The 17,689-nt window shown below is 46.1% G+C and overlaps 1 protein-coding gene, 2 long non-coding RNA genes and 2 other non-coding genes across 21 annotated transcripts in view; 3 read left to right on the top strand and 2 right to left on the bottom strand.

The window, feature by feature from the left end:
* LOC130523627 (uncharacterized) overlaps nt 1-15,791 on the top strand; it is an 82,028-nt gene extending 66,237 nt beyond the window's left edge. Inside the window, exons 4-5 of the long non-coding RNA XR_008949948.1 lie at nt 15,372-15,410; nt 15,441-15,791. This is a non-coding gene — a long non-coding RNA (uncharacterized LOC130523627). The remainder of the gene's footprint in view (nt 1-15,371; nt 15,411-15,440) is intronic.
* LOC130523562 (NACHT, LRR and PYD domains-containing protein 12-like) overlaps nt 1-17,689 on the bottom strand; it is a 669,815-nt gene that overhangs the window by 551,330 nt on the left and 100,796 nt on the right. For 9 of the 16 annotated variants that reach the window (XM_057028881.1, XM_057028880.1, XM_057028882.1 and 6 more), the window contains one exon: nt 617-670. In XM_057028881.1, coding sequence (XP_056884861.1) covers nt 617-670 — 54 coding nt within the window. Of the gene's footprint in view, nt 1-616; nt 780-2,255; nt 2,405-17,689 lie in introns of those variants that run through there. The other 7 variants (XM_057028883.1, XM_057028893.1, XM_057028900.1 and 4 more) reach the window with 4 other exon arrangements.
* LOC130523623 (uncharacterized) lies at nt 6,120-7,139 on the bottom strand. Of its 2 annotated transcripts, none has more exons than XR_008949940.1 (3): nt 6,893-7,139; nt 6,674-6,793; nt 6,120-6,190 (listed from the first exon to the last, which is right to left on the bottom strand). It is a non-coding gene; the product is annotated as an uncharacterized LOC130523623 (long non-coding RNA). The 2 variants fall into 2 exon arrangements; XR_008949939.1 differs by lacking the exon at nt 6,120-6,190 and adding an exon at nt 6,404-6,537 and having other exon boundaries at nt 6,893-7,138.
* LOC130525160 (5S ribosomal RNA) lies at nt 9,757-9,875 on the top strand. Its single transcript, XR_008950423.1, has one exon. It is a non-coding gene; the product is annotated as a 5S ribosomal RNA (ribosomal RNA).
* Nucleotides 10,902-11,020, top strand: LOC130525057 (5S ribosomal RNA). The gene has a single exon (XR_008950338.1). It is a non-coding gene; the product is annotated as a 5S ribosomal RNA (ribosomal RNA).

The raw sequence follows: 17,689 nt of genomic DNA, 5'->3' as shown, positions 1-17,689 counted from the left end.
CTGTCCTCGTCCATCCTGAGGAAACATCAGAAATAGTGATGAGACTGTGATGAAGGTAAATAATCTGGAGAGGTTGTAGTTAAATAATCCCAATTCACTGCATTTTTATCAAACAGGAACATTTCTAATCCATTCTGGATAACAACTGAATCAATAAATCAATGATGTATCTGTATCATTTTCATGTTTTCAGAGTTTAAACTGCTTTTTTAACTGTTCCCTGCAGTGAGAAAAGAACTGGCACCTTTTCCAGCCCCTCATCCTGCAGCACTGAATGTGCTCTAAAGTTCTTTCCAGAGCAAACGTCTCTGCACTTGCAGCAACATGTTGTAGTCATGGATCCGTGAGGAGAACCGGATACAGGAAACGCCCCCACTTTGATCCCAAAACCCAACTGGTGGCCAACGGTGGTCCGGCAACGACGGGGACGCTGGTCCATCGGGCCCGACAACACTGGTTTTCCACAGGCCAACATGGTGAAAGGACTGTGCACCGTTTCATTTTAAAGAGCTGATGAATTTCATTTTTCACGATAGTGGAGGCTAATACCCACAAAATGATGTTTTGTATGGTTGTGAAATGTTCTAAGGCAGAGTTATGGTTCAGAAAACCTTACTTTAAAGGTGAGCCTTGAGGTCCAATACCGAAGTTTATAGGGTGCCCTTTGGACCTGTCGCTCTTCAGGGACACACAGCTGGGCACTGTGGACTCTGCTCTCTCTTCCTCTTCCATCACACATTCGCTCATTTTGTGAGTCTAAACGGTTAAGCAGGAACAGTCTGCTGACACAGAAAAGAAGATTAAAGAACATGATTCTCAGCATGAAGACAAGCAGAGGTCTGTCCAATGACGTATTGTCGGCTCATTCACATCAAAATCTATTATATGATGTCACCCTGTACATCATACAGGCCACATATATATTGGAAAAAAGTTTTGGGACATCTTAAAAGTTTACACCATGTTAAATATAAAATAGTTGTGGAAAAAATGTTTCTCCTGGGTGTTTCAGAAGGTGCGGTGGCATCAGACGGACGCACACAAATACAAATGAAATCATTTTTTATCTGGTTATGGTTTACAAGAAAACCTAAATTCTTTCAAGATGTCAGTTCTCAACATTAAATTCAACAAATAAGATGAGAATGCATTCAAAACTAAACAGAAATCCGTCATCACATCATCAAAGTGGGTCAAATGCAGCATCATCTTCTGTCATCTCAGACAGGATTCCAAGAAGAGGATCTTCATTTTCAACAACGCACCTTGACATCTCATCATGGCTCGTCTGTCAGACTACAAGCAGCTTTTTTTGATCAGTGCATCATGTTTCTCACGAACACATGATGGTGCTGGAAAAAACATTTGTAGCCTGACCTAGAGGTCAAAACTCTGCATGGCGTGCACAGCTACTAGTTGCAGCTGGTGGTTGTGGCGGAGGAGATCCCAAACATATCTAGCAAGCTTGTTTTGGAGCAGAGCTTGTCCACCACCTCTGACCCCACTCATCACAGAAGTCCCACCATATCCATGGCCAGGTGTTTGGCAGCATTGGAGCCAGCCTCAGGAAAAAGGTGTGTCAATATCTCAGAAGTGATGATCAAGTTGCCACAACCCAACAGAAGTCAAGCAACCCAACATGCTGAATAGAATAGATGACACACAGCAAAGGGCAAAAAACACCAAATCTGCTCAGACTAATCTTATCTGACCACATGTACAGGACCAAAAATATCAAAACACCATGGGTTTAGTTTTAGTTTCGTTTTCTTGACTGCTTCATTCAAAACAGAACAAATTTCATAAATCCATAATAACAAATTCATATTCCACAAAGACCCAGTTGTTAAAACAATAAAATGGAATGCCTTGATCTCTCCCTCTTTACATACTCTCCTTTTTTAAAAAGGACTGATTGTCCCCCTGGTGGAGGGACAAAGAGAGGAGGCTAAAACTGTCGCGTTTGTGTCCCTCTTTCCGTGGATTTTTCCACTAACTGCAAATAATATTGTTACTTATTGTGAGTATTAAAATGTGCTTCCTCAACCTGTAAAATGTTGGCTCAGGGTTAGCGGAAAACGCAGTTAGAGGAAACACGCTACAAAGTTTGATCATGCGTCACAACATTCCCGTCGACCAGCCGCAATGTGCGTCCGAAACACGCGCACGCTCATTGCGAACACGCAGGTTATTAAGCCGCATCTCGCAGCGGAACATTGATTCGAGACGACAGCAGTGAAAGAACCAAATGCTACCTGAATATTAGAGGTTTTCCATCAGGGCTCGGTCACTCAAGATGGAGCCCGAAGTTGAGAACTTTCACTTTCGCTTCTTCTTCCTCTACACGTCACGTGTTCGTGGTTGGCTCGCGTCATATCCAGCACAGCGCCTCTCTTCAGAACAATTTGGTCCACGTTTTAACTGAAATACTGGGAAACAACTGGAGTTCGTCTGACAGATGTTCGTTTTTGGGTGCGGAATCAAACTGGGTCAACTTTTTGATCTATAGCATTTTGCATTGTGTAGAATCGGTGTAGAATGTGATTGAAAAATTCACGATCATAAAAATGTTTAAAGTGCATAGCAGTGTCTGTGAGGTTTATGAGCCACAAATGCTGCTCTTTTTAGGAGCACAGCCATCTATTAAACTGTAGTTTGTGTCATAGCATAGTTTTATTGACAAATTCTAAATTGCAAGTAGCAGATATGAACAGGGAAATGCTACGTTATCTGCTTATTCTGTTACAAATAATCTGATGAGATAGGTGTGGAGTTAATTCAGTTGGGGATAGACAGATGGAATATTAGTGTTGTTAGTATGATACTTGAGTTCTTTAGATATTGTTTTCAATTCAGGAATCTGCCGCCTTTAGTTGGCTTTTTTTGAAGACAGAAATGTTGACAATAGTGTGGACCAAAGTGGGAAATTCAATTTTATTTAAACACACAAACACACTCATAAAACATTAAATCTCAAACTATGTACAGGAGTTAAATATTAAATGTAAAACAATGTACAATAGTGCAACATTACATTTCATAACTATGTACAGTCGTGCAACATGCATTCCTGGCATGTAGTTCATTTTGTCCGTTCCTCCATCCATCTTCGTCTCTCTGCCTCAAAGAAAGGAGTGGCCCCAAACTCTTTCCAGGTCATCTCTCGGGCCATCCCCTTGTCCCCATATAGAGAATAGACTTTGGATGGGCAGTAAATGTGTTTACCTGCCACTCCAGGGAACCCTGTATGTATCTGTGGGCTGTTTGGTCCCTGTTTTAGAGTCAAATGGCAGAACCTGCAGAGGCGATCAGGTGGCTGAGAGCCGAGTCTCTGTCTCTGAGCTTTTTCCTCCACACGCTTTTTGGTGGCCTCCAGCTCCCTCTGGAAAAACTCTGACGCGGCAAATTGTTCAAAGGGCATTCTGGGGTCAGAGAGTCCCTCAGCAGCATAAGTCTGATGCACCTTCCTTGAGCAGTAGAAGTAGCGAACAGGACCCTGCTGATAGAAAAAGTGGATGGAAGATCCATCAGTCCCATACCGAGACTTGGGCTGTCCACAGGCCAGACAGGGTTTCGTCTGTCTCATCTTCTGCTCTGGTCGCTGCTGCTGCTGCTCCATCTCTAGAATTCTCTGCACAATTTTTTCAATGGAATCCTGCGTCAGAGGCGTGGGCAGGGGGCTGTGGGAGGAGTGACAACAGCTGTCTCCATGGTGACTACAGGAACGCTGGTTGTTTTGCTCCCCTCTGTCAAGGAGTACCACAGCTGTTGAGTCTCCAGGAGCTTCTCTGGGCTGGTGTTCAGAGAAGAACTGGTGTTCAACAGCTTTGCCAGATGCTTCACATAGCGGGATATGTGAAACCTGGTTGTGGGGCGGAGCAAGCTGTTCGGATCGGCCGCAGACCGATGGACCATGTCTGCGTAGTCTCGATCCACAAGCCTCAGGATGTCCTTGTCCCCATGATGATACTGCAGCAAACTATCAACAGCGTCTTTCATGGGAAGAGTCCAGCGTGTGTGGTCCAAGACAAACACTCCACCACCAGTCTTCATGGGTCCAGTGCGGGCGCTCCTCGGCGAGGACTTCAGCGGCAGGGGCAAAGCTCCAGAGACGTCTGGAACACAAACAAAGCAATAATGCATCCTTAGTAACTCATATTATCGCGATATGGGCTATTGAGAAAACACATTAATATCCATCCCTTAATAACAGAAAGTGTAATATTTAACACATCAAAAGATTGAGATACACTGACCACAACCTAACTAAATCTATTTATTTTCAATCATTCGAAGGCCTTAATTCCAACATGCCGCTCTGAAAAACGATTATCGTTGACCCGCCCACTGATCTTCAGGATCCTGGTCATCCTCTGCTGGAATCTCCTTTACACGTCCAGCAGCAGAGAGATGGAAGCTGACAGGTGGCGCAGGGGGAAGCGACGGCACAGCAGTCGCTGTTGCCCCGCTGGAGGAAGTGGTGCCCCAGGAGCATCGTCTGGAGCGGGAGGGGGCACAAGAGCCGAAGGCGATCCCTCTTCTGCATTTTGTGTTTGTCCCAGTCCAGAGGGAGCGGAGGGCAGCCCGTTTCTCTGGACTCCAGCCCAAACCTTTCTCCAGTGTCTCTGTCAGAGAGGTGAACGCAGGGCACTTGTCTTGTCCCGTCACTGCCATGGAAGCAGAGTTCAACTCCCACATTGAGGCAGGGTCAAAGACAGCAGGGAGGACGGCGCCGGGCTTCTTCATGTCTACCGGTCGCTGAAAGTTCCACCGCACAACGCCGGTCATGGCCTGGGCCTGGAACAGTTCAGGGGAGACCTGCGGACCCGTGACCCACTGGGCCTGCTGGAAATGGTAGCCCTCCTGCTGAGATGTACCACGGACAGGGATCCAGACGGGGACTTTGGCACCTTCGCCCGCTACGTGGTTTAGCTGAAGGGTCCCTCCGTCCCTGTACATTATCCCCTCAGACAGTTCTGGGCTGGCACTGAGGCAACCACGGAGGATGTGAACCCTCTGAACGCGCCACGTCTTCAGCATGGATAGGGTTAGGGTTAGCATGGAGCATTTTTCAGTTTGAATGACGGCAAACAAAGAAGATGGCTGATCTCACCTGTCCATCCAGTGGTAGCCGGCCTTTTCCACCCCAGCGTGGCTGTACCTCTGGGCCATTCCTTGCTACATCGGATGCAGGGACCTTTCTGTCTCAGCCTGAACCATCACCCAGGACACAATGAGCCAGTTCTCATTCATCACTGCGAAACTGGACATGGCTCCAGATGCCAGTGTCACCTTCCTCGCCATCTTCCTCGTGTGGTCCGACCTGAAAACTTGCCCCAACGTGCCCTGGAGGAGCTTGGTCAGAGACGGCTGTTGACGCTTGAACTCATCCAGCAGGCAGTCAGTCAGGTAGAATCCGGACACAGACACCCCACCCCAACCTTCTTGGTCCTCGTATGACCCGAAAGCACGTGGCCGATCTTCCATCCTCACGTACTGGCCGATGGTTCTCTGTCCGTACGCCCCAGCCTCGGCCTCCCTGACGTTCTGTACGGCGTGCAGATATGCCAGGTGAGCTCGTTCATACTTGAGGTGCATGAGCTCATTCACCTGGTTCGCCATATCGGTCGGTGACTTGCCAGAACGCCGCAGTTCATCCATTACCGACTTGCACACAGCCTTCTTGTAAGTCAGGAATGCAGGCAAAAGGTTAGTAAAGCGCACGGGCAGCTTCTCCACCCATGGAGGGTTGTCAGCGGACCAGTTCCTGCGACAGGCCTTGCAGCAGAGTCGCGAGGAAAAGATCAAATACTGGCCACGGACGCTGACGATCACTGGAGGTCTGCCCACGCCTGCAGAGACCACCTGAGGACGAGGACAGCTATGGAGGCACGGCAGGATGTCATTGTTCCTCAACCTGACCATGATGTGGCTCTCTGGCTTCCAAATGAAAAATGGATGGAGCTGAAAAAAGTTGGGGGACGGGAGCTCAGCCACCATGTCCAGTAGCTCCGGCTGAGGAGGAAGACGCCAAAGAGAAATTGCGTTCCCAGGGTTATGCACTGGTCGGGACCCAGGCCACAACCCAAGTTGTTGAAGCTCCGTCCTCATCCACAGCTTTGATGTTGTGAGCAGATCCACTTGCTCATGTCGTGGTCAGGGACAGGCATGGGAACAGGAGCTATGGGAACTAGGATAAAGTAAAGAAGACAGTTGAACAATATAAAGTTATCATTACTGAAGAGACAATTTCAGTGCCCCCCCCGCCCTCACATATATAAACACACGATACAAGGAAACAAACACGCGCCTCGGACACTTGGTTTCATTCCAGAGCTCACACGTCAGATTTTTTCCATGTCAGTGACAAAGAATCGTGTCAATTTGAATCACCCCCGGGACACTTTATTATTGTTCAACACCCCACGGAATGGGGGAAATTTCCATGGTTTAACATCCCACTCTTTTGGTCTTGGGTAGAGTCCGTCAAAGGAGGCACTCTGCCGTCAGAGGTCTGTGCCGTGCAAGAGTCAGGTCCTGAAAACAAGTGCAGACTTGCTATTAAGAAATTACAGTCACTTCACCTGATGACAACATGGAAAGAACAGTCAGCTGGACATTACAGAGACATCAGGTTGTTCATCAGCCCTAAATAAAAGAAAAGGAAACATACCTGAAGTTGAGTGGGGCTCCTCTACCTTTGTGAGACCCTCTGTCTCTGTCACCAGGAAGGCCAGCTGTGGGGGGAGGGGCACAGGTCTCTTCCTCTTCACACCTGGTGAAGCTGGAACAGCTGCAGGTACGGTCATTTTCAAAAATGAAATGACTTTATTTAAGGCAGCTGCAGTTAGCAGAACACTTGATTGGATGAACAGAATTACAATGTTTTTACCATCAACTAGTGATGCCTGTAGCTCAGCGGTATCTCCAGGTGGGGCTTTGGAGCGTGTGGCAGATGGAACTAAAAAGACAACATTAGTTTAGTCAGTTCAGATTCAATGAGTTGTGAAGACGCCGTTATTAGTAGAAATTCAAGCAGCCTTATCGTTACTCCTCCTGCTTTTTAGAATTTTACATCATTAAAATGAAAACAATATAATGGTCTCATTCACACCCATTGAAATGACAATGTTAATCAGCGCTCTCGAGGCCGAGCAGGAGGAGCATTGGGACTCGGTCAACAACCTGCATTCGCGTGTTCGTACCCCGTGCATCCAAACTGTTTTTCAACGAAGCATCAAAGAGAACAAAAACAAACACTTACCCTCCTCCTCATAGTCAATATCAGTTCATCATTGCATGGATCAATTCATAGTCCTCACCACGGTTATTATCACACCAACATATGAAGAGTAATATTAAAGGAACTCGGCCGGAACATCAAGAACACAAAATAATAAGATAAGTTTCAGATTTGGAGAGGAATTCTTCATGGAAAGGAACGGAACTCCAGCTCTGAAACCTATTTTTCAGAAACCTGTCTTTGCTCCTGGTGGCACTCTCGGCAGGGCGGCTGCTGCTACTGGCATAGCATCTGCACACAGATGAAAAGAAAAACAATAGAAATCAGATACGGCATGGACTTTGTTTGTCTGACATGAAATAAATGTGGTAACGTGTATTTACAGCTCTGGACTTGCAGATCAGAGTTATGGATGCTCAGCATCTCCCTTTCCATCTCCACGTCCTCCTCCATGGCTGTGTTAAAGACAAAAATACCGGCTACAGGTTATTAGTGGAAAAGAAAAAAAACCTTTTCCCAAAGTTGAACTTGTCACATGAAGGAATGAGCATACCCAGGGGCTCAGCTGGGGCCTTCATGGGATGCTCAGCAGGTGTGGAAGATGTGGTGGGCTGCTGCCTCTTCAGCAGGTTCTGCTGCAACCTGGACATTCGTGTGCCTGGAACGCAGCGCCTGCCTATGACAAAATCAGCATAGCCATCACCTCTGCTGTCCCAGGTCCATCCACCTGCTCTTGGCTCGGGCACCAAATCCAACCAGCTGGTCGTCTTCAGATGAGGCAGTCACTCCATCCCCTCTTCCGCCTCATAAGTGAGGAGAGCCTGGATTTCTTGGAAACTGAGGGCATAACTCACAAATGACTGGAGGCTGTCCTTACTGTGGCTGTCAGCCATACAGAGACCTGCTGCCTCCTCGCTCTGCACGTTCTTGATCAGATACACGGTGGATCCTACGTCATTCTGCAAAAGCCATCTGAATGACTTCCCTTTATATTTACCAAACTGCAGGACATAGTCTCCCAGCACCTCCATCTTATCTGAGGGATCCCCCCTCTTTGCCGGATGACGGCCAAAGCGTTCTGCCGTACGAGGTCCTCCCTCATGGCCGCAGACTTGTCCTGAGGAGTGGAACTCACCCGTTTGGCTTCATCAGATGGCTCCTGGAGGAGAAACCCAAGAGGCCCCTTGCGGAACACGACCCGAAGTTTCCCAGGGAAAAAGGCGAATTGCTTCTGCATGTTGAGCTGACATAAAGGAAAAATGTCTATTAATTTTCTCATTTTTATTAGACACTGATAAAACAGTTCCACCCATTTTTCACATCACACCTGATAAATGTGATCAAAGGAATCTTAGGCCAGTAAAAGATAAAGTGTGGTACCATGCGTAAAGCTCTGTGTGTGTGTGTGTGTGTGTGTGGTGTTTGTGAGTGTGCGCACACATGCAATTATCATGTAGGTGTGAAAGTGTAAGATCAAGGTTGTTGGGGTGTCGATTCAGGAGTTCAGAAGGTCAGTACCTGGTGTGGCTAGTGAGGAAAAGACTGGAAAGTGATGGTGTGTGTGTGTGTGTGTAGGTGTGTGTTTGTGTGTGTGTGTGTGTCTGTGTGTGCGTCTGTGTGTGTGTGAGAGAGAACATGTTGGGGGGGGGCAGGAGGACAGTATCCCCTCTCAAAGACATTGGAAACAAAAACACACATTTGATGTAATAAAATGTAATACTACCACTACTAATATTACTACTAATAATAATTATAGTAATATAATAATAATAATACCGAGACTTCAGTGCCACGACAAGTAAATCGGTTACTTGAATATAAAATATGAACAAGTTCATTCATCACTATCGTGTAATTTAATTTATGAAAAACTAGCTTGACAAAATATGACTATATTGTAGCATGACAAATACAGTACATTATCATTTAGGGCCAATTATAACACGTTCCTTGCTAATTTAGGACAGAATTGACCACAGCCTATGCACAATTACGAAAAGTTTCCTCATTAATTTAGTAGGAAATCAAGCCCAAACTTACCTTCAGCGAAGTTTACCAAAGAATGAACCAAGAATGGCCGATCCTCCGGAGAGGAGCCGCTCTTCATAGAAACGGCAGAACAGCGCTACGGGATCATAGCGGCCGGAAATATATTGCGTCGGTAGTGGTTTAGCACTACCATTGAAAATGAATGAGAAACGGTTTAGGGCCGTTTAGCTCCCGGCCACGGCACATTGCTTTTAAGTTGATTTCATTTATCGGAGTTGAATCTTGTTTGATTTTTTTGAAGGCGTTTCACCTCTCATCCAAGAGCCGTTCTAGGCAGATTTGATGATATGGCGCTCATAGGCTATATAGCCTTTCTTTTTTGGGGAAATGGATTGGAGGCTGCTCCAACATTGAGGTTTGGACTGTGACAAAGCAAAATGGACAACCTCCATCAGAATAAGTGTTTCAAGAAAATAAGTTTGAGTGTATTAACTTCAAAAGGCCATTTTCTTGCACCTGCTCTCGCTTACGGCCATACCACCCTGAGAACGCCCGATCTCGTCCGATCTCGGAAGCTAAGCAGGGTCGGGCCTGGTTAGTACTTGGATGGGAGACCGCCTGGGAATACCAGGTGCTGTAAGCTTTTTGCACTCTTCCACTGGGTCAGCAGAGGCCGCCAGTGTTCCTGATAATTATCCAGCCAGATGTAATTCACTTCTTAAGTACTTCTAACATTGAGATTTACTGTTGCACTGTTGTACATCGTTTGAGATTTAATATTTTATGAGTGTGTCTGTGTGTTGTCTGTGTGTGTGTGCGTCCGTGCGTGCGTGTGTGTGTGTTTGTGTTTAAATAAAATTGAATTTCCCACTTTGGTCCACACTATTGTCAACATTTCTGTCTTCAAAAAAAGCCAACTCAAGGCGGCAGATTCCTGAATTGAAAACAATATCTAAAGAACTCAAGTATCATACTAATAACACTAATATTCCATCTGTCTATCCCCAACTGAATTAACTCCACACCTATCTCATCAGATTATTTGTAACAGAATAAGCAGATAACGTAGCATTTCCCTGTTCATATCTGCTACTTGCAATTTAGAATTTGTCAATAAAACTATGCTATGACACAAACTACAGTTTAATAGATGGCTGTGCTCCTAAAAAGAGCAGCATTTGTGGCTCATAAACCTCACAGACACTGCTATGCACTTTAAACATTTTTATGATGGTGAGTTTTTCAATCAAATATCTTCTCTTTGATAATGCCCAAAGCTGGATTCGAACTCTCCCTCTGGGGTCTTCAGGAGGTTTCAATCAGGTTGTCTGTTACAGCAATTGTCAACTGGCCCGCACCGGCCCTGGATCGATTCCCGGCCATGGCACATTGCTTTTAAGTTGATTTCATTTAACGGAGTTGAATCTGGTTTGATTGTTTTGAAGGCGTTTCACCTCTCATCCAAGAGCCGATCTAGGCAGATTTGATGATATGACGCTCATAGGCTATATAGCCTTTTCTTTTTTGGGAAATGGATTGGAGGCTGCTCCAACATTGAGGTTTGGACTGTGACAAAGCAAAATGGACAACCTCCACCAGAATAAGTGTTTCAAGAAAATAAGTTTGAGTTGTATTAACTTCAAAAGGCCATTTTCTTGCACCTGCTCTCGCTTACGGCCATACCACCCTGAGAACGCCCGATCTCGTCCGATCTCGGAAGCTAAGCAGCGTCGGGCCTGGTTAGTACTTGGATGGGAGACCTCCTGGGAATACCAGGTGCTGTAAGCTTTTTGTACTCTTCCACTGGGTCAGCAGAGGCCGCCAGTGTTCCTGATAATTATCCAGCCAGATGTAATTCACTTCTTAAGTACTTCTAACATTGAGATTTAATGTTGCACTATTGTACATCGTTTGAGATTTAATATTTAACCAATGTTGCACTGAGATTTAATGTTGCACTCTTCGGTTTGATTCCCGGTGTATTCCCTGGGAGGTCGTATCGGGCCTTTCTGGCCTTGGGACACGTTGTCGTGACTATGTCTCTCGACTGGTCTGGGAACGCCTGAGGATCCCCCTGGATGAGCTGGAAGAAGTAGCTGGGGAGAGGGAACTCTGGGCCTCTCTCTTTAGGCTGCTGCCCCCGCGACCCTACACCGGATAAGTGGTGGAGGATGGATGGATGCCAAAATCACTTCGGCATCCAGGTCTGGGAACAGCAACTCAAAACAGATCAAACTTTATGGCTATCGGAGCTCCGCCAAGCCTCTGAAACTGAATTGAATGTATATTTAAATAACTTTAAAACATTTTAAATACTACATCTGCTGCCAACTTCTATTAACACACGGTTTATTATTTTCTGTTAAATGGGGAACTTTCAAAAAGGTGTTTATCCACAGTTATAAAGATAAACTTTAATGGGAAGGTGAATGTTGTCTTGAAGATGTGTGCAACTTATCATATGTAAAATATATAAATTCATCCATGATTAAACTTATATCTTCAAGGATTATCCACATTAATCCAGATAGATAATAGAAAATATATTAACATCACAATGATTTATATAATGAAAAAACTAAAGTAAATCAGGCCCTTCCTCTTATTATGGGGTTACTGGAAATGTCTCTTTATTGAATAGGGACATAGAAAACTTTATTTTGTGGGTGTGTAATTTACCTATTGTATTGATTTGTCCTTAAAGTCTAATGGTGGCCAGCAAGGCTGCTGGACTCGTTCAGCCCCAGAGGTTTCACACACTGGGCCCCTGGACCGGGACCCCTGGGCTCCCCCCTGGGCCCTGGACTTATCTCCATACACTGCATAAATGGCTGATGCTAATGCACATCTGTCTGTCCCAGGGAGACGAGCCCCTCAGCTGTGGAGCTCCTTCAGGTTTCTTCTTTTCCTTAAAAGGGGGTCAGGCATCAAATTCAAAAAGAGTGAATAATTACCATTTTAAACATTAAGCATCTTGAATTTAAAGCTTCAAAAGCAAAGTGTTTGTCTACGTTCTCTTTCCCATTGGAACTACTCCTTGTAGAAATGATTTGGATAAAGAAAGACTTTTAAATGACTTTAAACAGACTTTGAGGAGCCTCACAAACATGAAACGGATCAGAACTGGGAGGTCTGGGCTTTGGTGTCTGCATATATGAAAATCAAAACAGATAAAAATGCAGCCAAACTAAAGTTCAGTGATGAGCTGTTTTATTGATGAGTAACACTGACAAGCTGTAGGTTTGCTGCCTCATCTGTGGTCGGGATGCAGATGTGGACCTCACGGTCATCATCATTCCAGCTGTGAACGGACGACGCGGTAGAGGAGCTCAGATGGAAGGATGAGGACAGACGACACATTAATGGTTTTTATTCTTGGTTTGTGACTGTCCCAGTGAGACCAGTCCACTGTTTGGAAGTAGTTAAATCCAACCTCTACTCTGAGCTTCAGGCAGCAAACACGACAGTGGAAAACGGCTGTGCAAATATATTTTGGAGGACAAAGTTCAGCTGCTCTCTGGCGTTTGTGTAATGCAGCCTGGCTTTACCTGGACAATCAATGATGTTCAGCAGCGGCCTCAGCAATGATGAAGGCCCCTGATTACGTAACAGGTTGTCCTTCCCTTTTGTGAGGAACTTTCCTTCCTCCTCAGTCTCCTTCCTTCTGAAGAGTGAGCGCAGGCTTCACCTTCATGGTAAATGGTACCAGCAAACACTGGACTGGAGACGCTGGACACAAATGCAGGATGGGAGGAGATCCATGCAGGCCAGTCAGGACACATAGGAGCAGCAGAATCCCCCAGAGGAAGAGGACTCTCTGTCTCCCAGGGTCCAGAAACAGTCTCTTCTACGCTTGAATGTACACCTATAGCAGCACTTTAATATGCACCATTTAAAGATGAATATAAATGTAGACCCTTTGGGAAGGTTTTTCCAGCTTCCATCAAGTTGTAGGTGCTGTTGGAGCACTAATAAACTAATGATTACACAGAAGCAGCACATCAGAGATAAAGAACAAAAAAAGCAAAGTCCAGCACCTTGTAGGGGAGGATATTTTGTAAAAGCCTCGGCTGCCGTTGCACCGTCGGGGCTTTGGGGGCCAAACAGCGAAGCAAGAGAAGGTGAGTGCACAGCATCACGACAGTCGTCATGACGAGGGGGTTATGCTCAGTTCCCTCACCGCTGTGGTTGGTGTGTGTTGAGGCACAAGTGGTTGCAGAGCAGCAGAACAAACACTAACCAAGATGCTCTTTGCCTTCTGCTTCTGTCTTTGTTCACTAAGATGAACGCAGCCCGGTGTGTCTGGATTTTGTCCATAATCATCTGTGGGCCAGAGGCCATGTGGGGAACGACATTGGTCAAAACCAGAAGGAGCAGGACACCTCAGCTGACAACAGCACTGAGAGCCTTTCACTGGTCACTGCAGCCAACAGAGAGTTTGCCTTCAGGCTGTACAGGAGCTTAGCTGCTAACCCTGACTCACAAGGCAAGAACATCTTCTTCTCCCCAGTCAGTGTGTCTGTCGCCTTGGCCGCTTTGGCGGTTGGAGCACGTGGAGAAACCCACCGACAGCTTTTCAGAGGTTTGGTTTTCAACAGCACATGGCTGAGCCAGACGGATGTAGACCAGGCTTTTCAGAGCCTCTTGAAAAGACGAAGAAGGCGAATGAAGTCACCAGTGAAGGGACGGCTGTATTTATGGACAACCTCTTCAAACCACAGCCTGAGTTCCTGGACACCTTGAAAAAGTCCTACTTTGCAGATGGATTCAATGTTGATTTCACCAAAAGCAGCGAGAGTGTAAACACCATCAACAAGTATGTGGAGGAGAAGACCAGTGGGAAGATTGACAAACTGGTAGAAAGTCTAGATCCGACAACAGTCATGTATCTAATCAGCTATATCTATTTTAAAGGTAAACACCTGGATGTGGTGCGATTTAGGCGTGTTTCTTATTCATTTGAAACTGTCAACAACAAACTGTGATTCCATGACTTGTAAAACAGGAAAATGGGAAACTCCGTTTGATCCAGATCTGACCAAGGAGGACTTATTCATGGTGGATGAAAAGACCAAGGTTTGAAGTCCACAGTCTTTGGCAAAACCTTCAACCGAATCTCATTTACAAACATGAAACTTTGAATTTTTTCAGATTCCAGTTCAGATGATGAATATTGAGAAGAGATTTGAAACCTATCGTGACCAGATGTTTAACACATCGGTCCTTCACCTCCCATTTAACAGCTCTCACTCCATGTTGCTGCTGTTGCCGGACGACATGGCAAAACTGGAGAATGCAATTTCTGCCGCTCATGTTGCCAAATGGCTGAAATGGTGTGGAAAATGGAGACTCAACGGCTAACTCTTGGTTATTGATGTGGCGGTTGGCTCCTGTCCGTCACCTCATGGTTGTGTCTGTCCCATATCCGTTCCCCAGGAAATACAGTGTTTATATTCCCAAATTCTCCATCAAAACGTCATACTCACTGAAGACTGTGTTGACTGAAATGGGGATGGTAGACATGTTTGGTGACAGAGCAGACTTGAGTGGTATTGCAGAGGGGCAACAACTGGCAGTCTCAGAGGTAAAGATGTAAAACAGGAACAGCATCAACAATGAGCACAGATTTCTTTCTGACAATTGATTATGTCTGGTATTTCTTGTAGGTTGTCCATCAAGCTACCCTGGATGTTGATGAGGCTGGAGCCACTGCCGCAGCTGCTACAGGCATCACAATAACACTTCACTCCTATTATTATGTTCCAGTCCTGAAGTTCAATCGTCCCTTCATGGTTATCATCACTGACCACAGCTCAGATAATATCCTCCTATCTTCGTGTCAGTGCAGACTCGTGCGCGGGGCTCGTGCACATGAGGGTTAGGCTGGTTTGATGCAAGTCACAGTGGGGTGAGGGCGGGGCTTGTGTAGCATGTGCCGGCCCCTCTCAAACTGTAGCCTAGCTGGGCCTTGCTCACGCCCTGATGACTGGCAGGGACCCCTCACCTGTGCTAGTCTGGGCTGGGGAGGGGGCGAGGCAGAACTTTCCTCTTTCTCCACGAGGCGGGAGCAGCGAACGGATCTGTTATTGACTGAGTGTGTGTGGTCATGGCAGTGGCTTTTTTGTTGTTTCTGCTTCAGGCTGCAGAAGATGGGGTGCTGCTGTAGTAAGACTGACGAGTGGAGAGACAGCGACAGCGACAGCGAAAGCATCAGCGACATCGACAGTGACATCAGCAGTCTGTCAGACTTCCTGCCCTACAGTGGATGGAGGACGGTGATGGTGGAGCACAGGCAGCACACCACCGCAGGAACCCAGCATGCATGGTTGGATGCAGATCTTAAAGGAGACAGCAGATATAAGGAGGAACCTGAGGTTCTTAGGAACCCAACACGTGGTGTCGGGCCCACCCTTGATTCAGATCCCTGTGTGGCGCTGCCCAGACTGAGCACAGGCGGAGAGGAAAACACTCCAGTTGGGTCAAAGCCGTCCAAACCGGTCCAGTCAACTCTTGTTGAGCCGCTGTCCGTTGCCTTCATGGTGACTGAGGCATCAGGTGACCATCAGAGCCGAAGGTAGATCCAAAACCCCAACGCGATGATAAGGGCGGCGAGGAGTTACATGTGTTAACAACGGCTCCGCCTCAGGCCTTCAAAACAACGACCCGCAGCTTCGGCTGCATGTGCAACATTGATGCTGATGACCTTGAGCAAGAGCAGAGCCAGTGTGCAACAGCAGGAGCAACAGATGAGTCCATCAACCGTGCTGCAAACCAGGTTATTAACACCTCCTCCTGGACCAGACCCTGGTTCATTCCACACACCCCCTCCTGGACCAGACCCTGGTTCATTCCAAACACCTCCTCCTGGACCAGACCCTGGATTATTCCACACACCTCCTCCTGGACCAGACTCTGGTTCATTCCAAACACCTCCTCCTGGACCAGACCCTGGTTCATTGCAAACACCTCCTCATGGACCAGACAGTGGTTCATTCCAAACACCTCCTCCTGGACCAGACGCTCCACCAAACGTCTCCCAGCATCTCCACGTCCCACCACAGTCACTGTGCACTGTTAGTAACAATGGGCCAGATTCACCAATATGTTCTTAAGAATCTTCTTAGATTCTTTCTTAAGTTGTGTTTAAGAAGTTTCTTAAGAAACCCTACGTCGGATTCATCAACGCGTTCGTAAGCCCCAGAATTGTTCGCAGCTGTGTTCTTAGATTGATGAATGCCATCTGTTCGTAAGTTGAAAGCGCGTGCCAGGTGAGTGTAATTAACATACGATTAGCATAAGTCACCGCCCACTAATGCCCATAAAAGGAACTGCAGCAGGACCGTGTCGACAGAGCAAAAAGCAGCCAAATGCCCAAAGCGAAATGCCCAAGCTTGCCTCTCCACGCCTGATTTCTGACGCCGTGTTGAACAATCAAGAAAGGATGGCTAACACGCTTGATAAAATTGCCTCAACCCTGATGACTATAGCCAACACGCTTAAAGAAATCAACGAGAATGTAAAAAAATAAGAATGTAAAAAAAAAATAAACGTGTAAAACCTGTGCTCGGATTGTGACAATAATGCATTTTATTCACAAACGGGCAATTAATCGCGCTCGAACGTGAACCGCGTGCCTGCAGTCTGGCCCCATCATTGCGTCAGGACGCACATCCTCACGGGGTTGTGGCTCTGTGTCAAAACACATCCAGCGCCCCTTAACATGCCGATGGTGCGTTCAATGGTGGAGCGACTGCGCGCATGCATCTGATTGAATAAAACTCCTGTGGAGTCTGAGGGTTGGTCAGTGGTGTCAACAACCAGGGAGCTAGGGCATACCCTCGATCCTCTAATAAAATAAATCAAGATAAAATCAAATAAAAAGAGACAGTTTTGGCATGGTTTCCAATTTGGTTGATTAATGTTAAGTCATTGGCACATTTACGTAATTTTAAAATTCTCCGTAAATCACCAAAAATAGGAAATAAACAAATAAATAAATAAATATGACAGAATTATCATTGTAATATTGAATTTTATTGAACTGCACAGAGAGAAAACACAACCATGCCAACATGTCGGCACTGAAATGTGCGCAAGAGTACTCCTGAGTGTTCGTAGGATTTGTTCTTACCTACGCATAAATCCAGGATAAGAAGAAATTGGTGAATGCCACAATCTTCAAAAAATGTTCGTAAGTGGGACTTAAGAACAAATTTGTTCGTAAGAACGTTTCGTGAATCTGGCCCAATGTGTGGACGTCTCCTGCTTCTGTGGCTGACGGTTGATCATCTCTGGCCAATCTATGATGTTCAGAGTTCTCTTTTCGTGGTCATTTAAATAGATAAATCTAAGTGTACATGCACCATATGTCCAGCAGTGTTCGTTTTTATAAAGTAGTTCTAGATTTCCTACCGTGCAGGATACTGCAAACAGAAATGATCTGAATTGTCTTCAAAA

Source organism: Takifugu flavidus, chromosome 4 (assembly GCF_003711565.1).
Source record: "Takifugu flavidus isolate HTHZ2018 chromosome 4, ASM371156v2, whole genome shotgun sequence".
In the NCBI taxonomy this organism is placed as follows: Eukaryota; Metazoa; Chordata; class Actinopteri; order Tetraodontiformes; family Tetraodontidae; genus Takifugu; species Takifugu flavidus.
The sequence above is the reverse complement of the archived record's forward strand: the minus strand, read 5'-3'. Positions and strand labels throughout refer to the sequence as shown.